This window comes from Elaeis guineensis, chromosome 10 (assembly GCF_000442705.2).
Source record: "Elaeis guineensis isolate ETL-2024a chromosome 10, EG11, whole genome shotgun sequence".
NCBI lineage: Eukaryota > Viridiplantae > Streptophyta > Magnoliopsida > Arecales > Arecaceae > Elaeis > Elaeis guineensis.
In genome coordinates, this window is record NC_026002.2 from 22,160,918 (window position 1) to 22,170,471 (window position 9,554).

Below are 9,554 nucleotides of genomic sequence, written 5' to 3' on the forward strand. Positions count from 1 at the left end.
GAATATGAATGAAAGTTAATCCGGCGGATCTACCAACTTTAAATGTAGCGGACACGGATAGTAAGATTTTAAATGAATACGGATACGGGCAGGATAAATTTTGTGGGTGCCCTACCCGTTGCCGTCCCTAACAGGGACGTAATTTGCTTCGGTTTGAAGCAATCTCCTCCGCGCAAATGCAAAGATAAGTCCATGCCCGAGACGGAAACTACAGACGGTTAGGAGATGCCGTTTGTTAATTTGGATGGCAGCAGATACGATGAACTTTGTACGCGGATGGTATATTATTATTTTAAATACACACCGATCAAAGTCACTGTGAGCGCAAGTTAGCGAAGAGCGGGGGTCATGAGGACGGGCTTGGTTTCTAATTACTTTCCCTCCTTTCCTCGAGAGTGCTCTCACAGTCTCACTTCTCTCTCTAGACCGTTCGACGGCCGTTCCTCCATGTAAAATTTCCTTTTCCGAGTCGGATTAAGCTATTTGGTCCTGTCTTTATTGCCTTATCTCGAAAATTTCCTGCATTAATTGCTGATTTTCTATTTATGGGCGGGTTCTCGAGAATTTTCTTGACCTTAGACAATCCTTGGTGCATCTCAGGTCTCGGTCCTAAGAGCGGCGCTTTGAGGTTCCTTAGTCTCGAAGTCCTGATCTTTTCCTATTCGCTGGTGATTTGTGCTCGGATTCTTCTGCTGGTGATCTGTTTTGGAGTTTTTGGGTTAGATTTTTGTTTTCTTTGTCTAAGTAATGTTCTTCATATGATTATTCCCGTTTTTTCTTGTGCGCTGGCCTTCATAAGTTTTTCTTTTCAGGTTTTTTTTTTTTGAGCTTAGGGTTTGTAGATTCTCTTTTGTATTTTTTTTATATTCACTGTTTGCTGCTTGTCCTATTGCTAGACGTTGAGAGCTTATTTCGACTATTTTCGAAATCTAGATTGGTAAATAGAGAAAAGATTCAATCTTTTGGACTAGTTATTCTTCTTTTGGTTTCGTATACTACCCGCGTTTGAATTAGTTAAAAAAGTTCGGTTTTTGCACTAATTTCTCTCGTTTATGCCTGTTTTTATGGTAACCACATTTGGATTAGATTGTTTGCTTCTAGCCAGTTGATTATAGTAGTAATTGACTGGGTATTGTTTCTGTTTTCTATTTTAACAGGACGACTATCAGCAGTGGTTGGAATAATTTATGTTGTACAGTACCTATTCATATAATCTGAGGGTTTGTTGAGAAAGATAGGGTTTTAAGGATAAGTATGGGAACTCAAGAATCATTGGCAGTTGCCGCGAAAAGGCCAACTCCTACTCCAAAGGCCCTTATATATCAGAAGTTTGGCAGCAAAGCATGCTATAGGACCGAGGAGATACTTCAATCAGCAGACAATGATTGCCTTGGGTTGGTTATTCCACAGCAGACCAACAGCGTGTATAGATGCTATTTGGATCTCCCTGAGTTGTCTGTTACTTCAGACACCTTTTCAAGGAAGAAGGACGCGGAGCAGGCTGCTGCACAGATTGCCATTGAAAAGGTTTTGCTTTGTAGACTCATGCATACCTCAATTCCTACTATTCTTTGTTTCCTTAATTGTGCCACCTCTTGGTCATTAGTCAGCAACTGTGGGATAGGTAAGCATTATTTTACACATTAAAATAAACATGAAGGCACTCTCATTGTTAGGTTAATCTAAAAGCTCATTGGTGACATAATAGCAGCAGAATATAGGACAATTTCCATGAAATTCGTGTGATGGATTTTGCTAATTTTTTTTTTTTTAGAGATTACAGAATCATAGGAAACAACGTATGAAAAAGACATGAGAGACAAATTCAGCCAATAATTGGTGTCATAAAGATTGTTTTTGTTAGAAGCATTTTATATGCTATCAAGTTATATTCTCTCTCTGGTGAATAATATGATAACAACAAATATCGTAAACCATCAGCTCAAGGTCTATCATTCCATAATGGCATTCCTGATTGTAACTTTCACTCTTAGAGGAAAAAAAAGGCAGCCCAATGCATAAGGCTTTGCTATTGTGGGGTCTAGGGAAATTCAGATGTATGCAGCAGAGAGGTTGTCTGTATTTTTCGAACCTATGACACTTAGGTTACAATGGAGCAATCTTATCATTATGTTAGGGCTCATCCTCAACTTTCATTCTTAAAGAAATATGCTAAATATATTTTTATTTCCTTCCAAATCAACATATTGCATCCCATAGTGAGGCTAACAATATGATTGAGTCCATACTCTTCCAAGTAGCAAACGTTGTAGCATCATCAATTCCAATCAAGATTCATGGTATCGGAACCGGCACCTGTGCCGGTAGGCCGGCAGTATGGTGCTGTACGGTACCATGCCATGCCGCTCCGGCATGAACAGACAAAGGAGGGGCAGAGGGAGAAGGGGAGAGAGGAATTGCATAACCTGTTTAACGAATCCTCAAGCTTAAAAAGCTAATTCAAGCATGAAATCCACCATGCATTTAAAATAAAAAAAGAATGGATGATTTGAAATATATTCGGAGTACTTGATTATCTGGGTGTTGCTTCTACCCTTACATATGTAGGACGCTATAACTAAAACCCCAACAGCTGGTCTTGTGCTGAGGTAAGACTATATGGTGGTGGTTCGGATAGTATTTATGTACGTAACAATTTAATGATGTGATTTTATCTTTCAGTTTGTGGTAATGCTTTGATTTCTTCTGCAGTTGGGAATTCAGTCTACAATAAATAATCCCACTCCGCAGGAAGCATGGAATGAATTAGTTGCTCGTGTATCTGGCGTGTTTACAGACGAGGTTAGTAATTTTGCATGAATTTTCTTTTTGCATAATTAATTGAGAACTTTACTGTAAAAGCAACGAGGGACATAAAAGTCTTTCCGTACAAAGCATTTCTCAGTAAGTGTGAAATTTTATTATTTGGCTCTGCTTATACCCTTCATTTTGGACCTTGAATTTTTTCACAATAAATAAAGCAATGCTGCTTTTTTGTTAATCTCTTTCCCTTTTCTGTAAAAACTTCTATTGATTAGTTTCAGATTTTGTTGTATTTAATTAAGCATAATACAAATTTGGAGTTTCATTAAGACCTGTTGATTCTCCTTTCAATATTACCCGGTTCTATGAATTCCCTGTTTATTTGATGCCTTCCAATAATAACAGTTGACGTATGCTGCTTGCTAATCACTTTGGAATCTCTTAAATGTAAATAATACATGCACGGATCATCAACGTAAACAAATTGCTCCTTTATTGGCACCTCCAATTTGATGGTCCTTGCAAACTTCAGTTGTATGCATGGAGTCAGGTGCTCACACTATATACCTTTGAAATGGTTCACTTTATAATTTCTGCTTTGAAAATATAGGCTTGATGCGACAGATTGTCGGTTGCGATATCCTTGACAACACATGGTCATCCCACACTCCCTCCCTCATCCCTCCTTCCATCTCTCTCTGTTTGTGTGTGCCTCTCTGTGTGTGTGTGTGTGTGTGCATGCATGCAGCGACATGTATACGTGATTAGGGCCTTCTTAAGTAGCCACATAGCATATCATACACCAATGAGATGGCATGTTTGCCTGGCTATGGCGAATGTGAGAAGTAGATAGCTTTAATTACTTACAGTTCTTTTGTCATCTTTAAATGATCTCCATTTGCAACCTTGTTCTTTCTATTGATCCTAGTGACTGTAGCTGATCAATGTAAGTTTTGTTGTACTGTGCTACTTGATTGTGCATTCAGGAAGTTAATAATTTGGAAAGTTCATATCAATAACTCCAGTATTTCATTGCTTCTAAGTTAAATCCATGAATCTAAGTAAGTGCCCTCATACATGATATTTCACCTGGGCCATAATATGAGTCACATATATGCAAGAGGTTGCACGGACCTGATTGTTAATTGTACAGACAAGTCACTAATTAGAAAAGGGGATTAGTTCAACAGTACACATTGGTACCTTTTTGCTTAAATTTTTTGTCAATTTGACATCAAACTGGATAATAATATTATAAGACTTCTCGGCCTGAATTCTCTGACATTTTTTTAATGTTTGCTGTTTCATGGAAGTTTCTTTCATCATCTCATCCCCTGATCGGTCACTTTAGAGTGGCATTTGGAAGAGTCGGAGATTATTATGGTATGCTTCCAATATCTGCCATTGCTGCATGCGACGTGAAAGCTAATAACTTATGCAAAATTATCGATCCCAAGACAGAATCGGATCCTCTTTCAGTTACATCACTTATCCTAAAGGCTGTCAAAATGTCTGGTTCCATCTGCTTGACTGATGGAAAACTTTGGATACAGAAGCAAGGTCCATATTCTCCTGAAGCTTTACAATCATTACTTGACCGTTATTCAGTCTCAATGGGGTGCATACAGTTAGAAGCCATACATATTCCCTGCTCAATTGAGGAGCATGTTGAAACATTGACTCTTGATGTTTCTGACAACCAATATTACTTGGATGAAATTGCTAAGAAGCTCAATGTTGCTGATTCTTCTCAGATTCTTGTCTCAAGGTCTGTAGAAAATTAGAGTCTAATGCACCCTATGTTGCGTATACTTTCTATTTGCTAGTTATATTGATTGGTTATATGCACTTGATTAAAATGTTTCTGCTACTTCAGGACTGTTGGCAAAGCTTCATCAGAAATGAAGTTATACTTCCCTAATCTAGAAGCTCCTTTCTTGGCATCAATTTCATCAGATATACATGCAAATGTAGAAGGAAATATAAAAATGGAGCCAATACTAAATAAGCGAGCTTCATACTTATCATGCCAAAATATTTATGGAGATGCAATCTTAGCGAATATTGGATATAAATGGAAGTCACCAGACCTTTTTTATGAAGACATATCTCTTTGTTCCTATTACAGGTCTGTCGTGGCTCCCTGATCACTGATGCATCTTTGGTGCAAACCCTTCTTTAATTTGTTTCATCCCTGAAATCCTTGCTTCCTGAATTACTAGTTGCCGACATTTTCAATGGTATCATGCAAGTTCTTGTATTCTGAGTAGTGTCACATAATTGTGTGACAAGGGAACTAGTCAACTTTTGCATTATGTAATTAGTGTTCTTTTTATGTGATCACACTCTGTATTACATGCATTTTCTTTTTTAGATAAAATCTGAAGCTTGGTGCTGGTTATTAGTGACAAGATATGAGGACTTCAAAGAAAAAAATTATCATTATTTGATGATTTGAATAAGGATTTTGGATCAGGGTCTTCAATAAGTAGTTGCCTCACTTTTCTATGTTAATAACTAATTTTTTGGTCCTTCAGGATGCTCCTCAATAAGGTACCTGATGGATATTATAAGTTGTCTAGAGAGGCGATACTTGCAGCTGAATTGCCCACTTCTTTTACCCCTCGTTCAAATTGGAAGGGACCGACCCCAAGGGACCTCCTCTGTGTGTTCTGCCGCCAGCACCGGTTATCAGAACCTATTTTCTCTGTTAGGAGTCTCAGTTCTCCAGAAACTTCATCAGAATTATCAGAAATGTGTAAAAAATCTAAATCATCAAAGTTAAATGAAGAAATTGAGATGGCAGATGGAGGTGCAGCTGATGTTATCGACAAAGACATGGGTAAATCAGGTTCTTTCAGATGTGAAGTCAAAATATTGTCAAGGAGTCAGGAACCGATAGTTGTCTGTTCTTTGGCTGATACATACAGAAAAGAAAATGATGCCATTCAGAGTTCTGCATTTAAAGTTCTGGTGTGGTTGAATAAGTTATTTAAGCAACTAGACATGCCTATGGAGAAGTTATTCTCTTTTGGATGTGCTGAGGACATTAATGTTTATCCGCTCAATTTTTCTAGGGAATTTGCAACATGTTTATCTATTTATGGTGTTAAGCAGAACTATTCTCTAAAAAGGTGCAGTTCACTGGGGTCACTCTGTATAAATCAGCCGCACATAAAGCAGGAAAATGGGATGATTCTTTTAAATATTGAAGGTCGAGATTCTGGAGTCTTCCCATCCCCTGGATCTTTAACCTGCATAAGTTATGTTGTTGCATTAGTGAGGAAAGGAGAGTCTTCAAAATATTGCTTAGAAAGCAATGATGAGTTTGAATTTGAGATAGGGACAGGTGCTGTGATTAACCAGCTTGAAGCATGTGTAACTCAGTTATCTGTCAATCAAGCAGCCCAATTTAGCATAGAACTGCCTTCCAAGGACCTGATCTTGGCTGCAGCTGGTGAATCTGCGAAGCATCTTTCACGGTCAAATTTATGTGTGTCTTCAACATCACCACTTCCCTGTTTCCTGTCTTAGTTTAAGTTAGCAGCATTGAAATCAAACAATGTTGAATATAAATGTGCAATCTATGCTGCAGGGAACTGCTATCTGGATTACACTGTTAAGGTCTTGCGAGTTTCAGAGGCTTTGGAAGATAGAATGGAGCAGGCTTTGTTCAGCCCACCTCTATCTAAGCAGCGGGTACAATTTGCAGTGGCGCACATTAATGAGTCTCGTGCCACTACCTTGGTATTTATCTTCCTGCTTCACCATTTCCTTTGGAGATTCTTAATGATTATTGAGATTGAGCATGTGTTTTGCATTTACAGGTGGATTTTGGCTGTGGATCTGGTAGCCTACTGGAGCTTTTATTGGAGCATACAACTACAATAGAAAAGATTGTTGGTGTGGATCTTTCACGTAAGGGCCTCATACGTGCTGCAAAGGTATCACTGCTGAACAATGGCCTTTTTTCACATTTATAACTATTGCATTATTATTTAGAAATTCATTAAGTTTTAATCTAGTATATCAATTGTAGTTTTTCCCTAGGTTTCTATTTAGCTTGGTTTTACATTTTAGATTTCAATAGGCTGCATGGAGGTTTGTGCTAACTGTCTTCAGGCTATTTTAATTGTTATAATTTTTGATTTTGCAGATTTTACATCAGAAACTAAGCTCTAACTCCTTGATGCAAACAAGCATCAGAACTGCAGTGCTTTATGATGGATCAATTACAGATTTTGATGCACGCTTGTATGGATTTGACGTCGGAACTTGTTTAGAGGTATTGAATATTCTGATCCCATATTGACTCCTCTATCAAATAAGCTAATAATTTTACTAATGAATCTCACTTTGATGTATTATTGGTTGCATACTTGATTGATTACATTTTCTTCCACTTCTAATTTCAGCATAGGATACTAGTTGCGTACATATCACTTCAAACTTCAATGTTAACTCTAAATTTTCTCAATATCATAAGTTAAATTATGACTATGTAAACTTGCGTAATCTTCAAATAACATTTATGGATGACTATTAACTAGTGAGGCAAATATCAAAAGGGCTGTAGAAGTCAGTCTGCTGTATCTCAGCTTCCATAGATTGCAATAGACACTTTTTCAGAATAAGTGTAAGCTTGTAAAGGATATTTAAGGCAGGAGGCCAATAGGTTTTGTTCTTTATTTTCCTCATCTTCTTTTCTTTTCTTTTTGTACAATGGACATCATATAGAACTTGGGAGCAGATTGTATGAGCAATGAGATCCTAAATCTTGCGAACAAAAGACTGCAATTAGTAGAAGCATTCTCTGCATGGCAAGCTTCTATAAAACTAGGGAGTTCTTTTTACTTCTTCACAAGTGTAAATTGGTGGGTTTATTTGCTCATGCATGCTGCTATTCAGTAGTTCTGGAAATGAAATGCAGGTGATCGAGCATATGGAAGAGGATCAAGCATGCTTGTTTGGGGATGTTGTATTGAGTTCTTTCTGCCCAAATGCACTCATCGTCTCCACACCCAACTATGAATACAATTCCATACTTCATAGATCCACTATTCCCAACAAAGAAGATGATTCTGAAGAGAAATCAGCACCTTGCAAGTTCCGCAATCATGATCACAAGTTTGAGTGGACCCGAGAGCAGTTTAATCGCTGGGCCACTGACCTTGCACTGAGGCACAATTATAGTGTTGAATTCAGTGGAGTTGGTGGGTCAGGTGATGTGGAACCAGGGTTTGCTTCCCAGATTGCCGTCTTTAGAAGAAATTCATCGCGCGAAGCAGGCAAATGCTGGAAAATGGAGGAATCATCTCAACCTTACGAACTTATATGGGAGTGGACCGACAGTTCCAGATCTGCTCTCTGATAATGTGGCAGATTTTTCCTACTGGTTTGACATTATAGTGACATTATACATTTGGTGGGCAGCCTTGACCCGCTCGTCCCAATTTTGGTCATGATAATGTGGGGAACTAATAAATTTTTTTTCCTGTTTGGCTGCAACCTCAGCATTTACCTTGGCATGTAGATGGTGAAGCAGCATCTTGTTTATGGAATAAATAAGCCTCTGGCTGCAATCAAACTGTCAGTTGGATGTTTAAACTTGTCTCAAATTTATTTCATTGGGCATTTTGGAGACTTGGACTGTGTGTTGTGTTTGCTTTGGTACCAAGAGGATAGATTTAAACATTCAGGGAATAAGAGTATCTACACACAGATCCTGAGTGAATATGAATTATTCTTGGATGCTGCTGAGATAGTTTTTAAAAGCAGACAGACTTGCGGTCTGTTGCCACGGTGTCAATATGTATGGATGGTCCTAGGTCGTCAAATTGTTTAAATGGCTCGAGAGGCACCGGTCTCTTTTAAAGGTTTAGGTTGAAAATATTTCAAAACAAATAACATTGGTAACTGTCATATATAGTCACACAAAGAATATATAAGAAATATTATATTGATAAATGATAAGATTGTTTTCCAATTAATTATTCTAATTTTCGTCATAATTTTTCTATCAAGTATTTAAAGATTCTTATAAATGCATTATGTTTAGTCAATAATTAGTATTTAAGGGAATATTTTACAAATGGACTTAATTTCTCTGTCAAATAATACTTATTGACTTAGACAGAGAATTAATAAAAAAATATAATATTTTCAATAAGCCGATGCCTGGATGGCAAGGTGCTCAAGTAGGCACCAGTTTAAGTGCTGGGGCATTCATCCGGTTGGAAGGTCTCAAATGCCCGATGGCACAATGGTTGAATTGTCATTGGCTAGATAGTCGCTTGTGACAATCTTCTTGTGCAGCAATTTTGTTATCTCTTCACCCTGTCCAAACTCTAATTTTGAAAAATTTATGTTTGCTTGATTAGATGGCAAACACATGATCCTTTGTTAGCAATAACCATTTTTTGTAAAAATAATAGCTATTTAATTGTAAATGTTTGAAAATATAAATTTTAGTTAAATAACTCTGTTTCCAAACCCTAGAATGTGCGTTTGCACCTGAATTATAACTAGTATAAGGTGGGAAAAATGTAAGTATGTGATGTCCCGTTTTGTTTGAAAACAAAAGGAGCAACAAAAATCTTATTATTAACTAGATGAAGGAATCACATTCATCTATATGTCATTTCATATGCATCACGGTTTTAGGTGAGGTCTTAATGCTTTATGTAAGCTTTATTTTGGCCATTTAAGTTATCAAATCCATGGGCTGATGAAAGTAATAGGGCCATTAAGTGGATGTAATCTTCTCCTTATGGACTTATTTGGTTGACGGG

General features: G+C 37.5%; 1 protein-coding gene across 10 annotated transcripts; it reads left to right on the forward strand.

Annotated features, from left to right (window-relative positions):
- Positions 1-294: 294 nt before the first annotated feature.
- On the forward strand, positions 295-8,372 carry LOC105059809 (small RNA 2'-O-methyltransferase). Of its 10 annotated transcripts, none has more exons than XM_019855549.3 (11): positions 312-449; positions 601-718; positions 1,158-1,527; positions 2,713-2,802; positions 4,077-4,531; positions 4,640-4,891; positions 5,301-6,256; positions 6,359-6,510; positions 6,591-6,707; positions 6,920-7,048; positions 7,694-8,372. In XM_019855549.3, exons 3-11 carry the CDS (start codon positions 1,255-1,257, stop codon positions 8,132-8,134), a joined length of 2,865 nt encoding a protein of 954 aa, XP_019711108.1. In that variant the 5' UTR covers positions 312-449; positions 601-718; positions 1,158-1,254; the 3' UTR covers positions 8,135-8,372. The 10 variants fall into 10 exon arrangements, with proteins under 10 accessions (XP_019711111.1, XP_019711108.1, XP_073100782.1 ...); XM_073244681.1 differs by having other exon boundaries at positions 601-695; XM_019855553.3 differs by having other exon boundaries at positions 601-668.
- Positions 8,373-9,554: the final 1,182 nt, after the last annotated feature.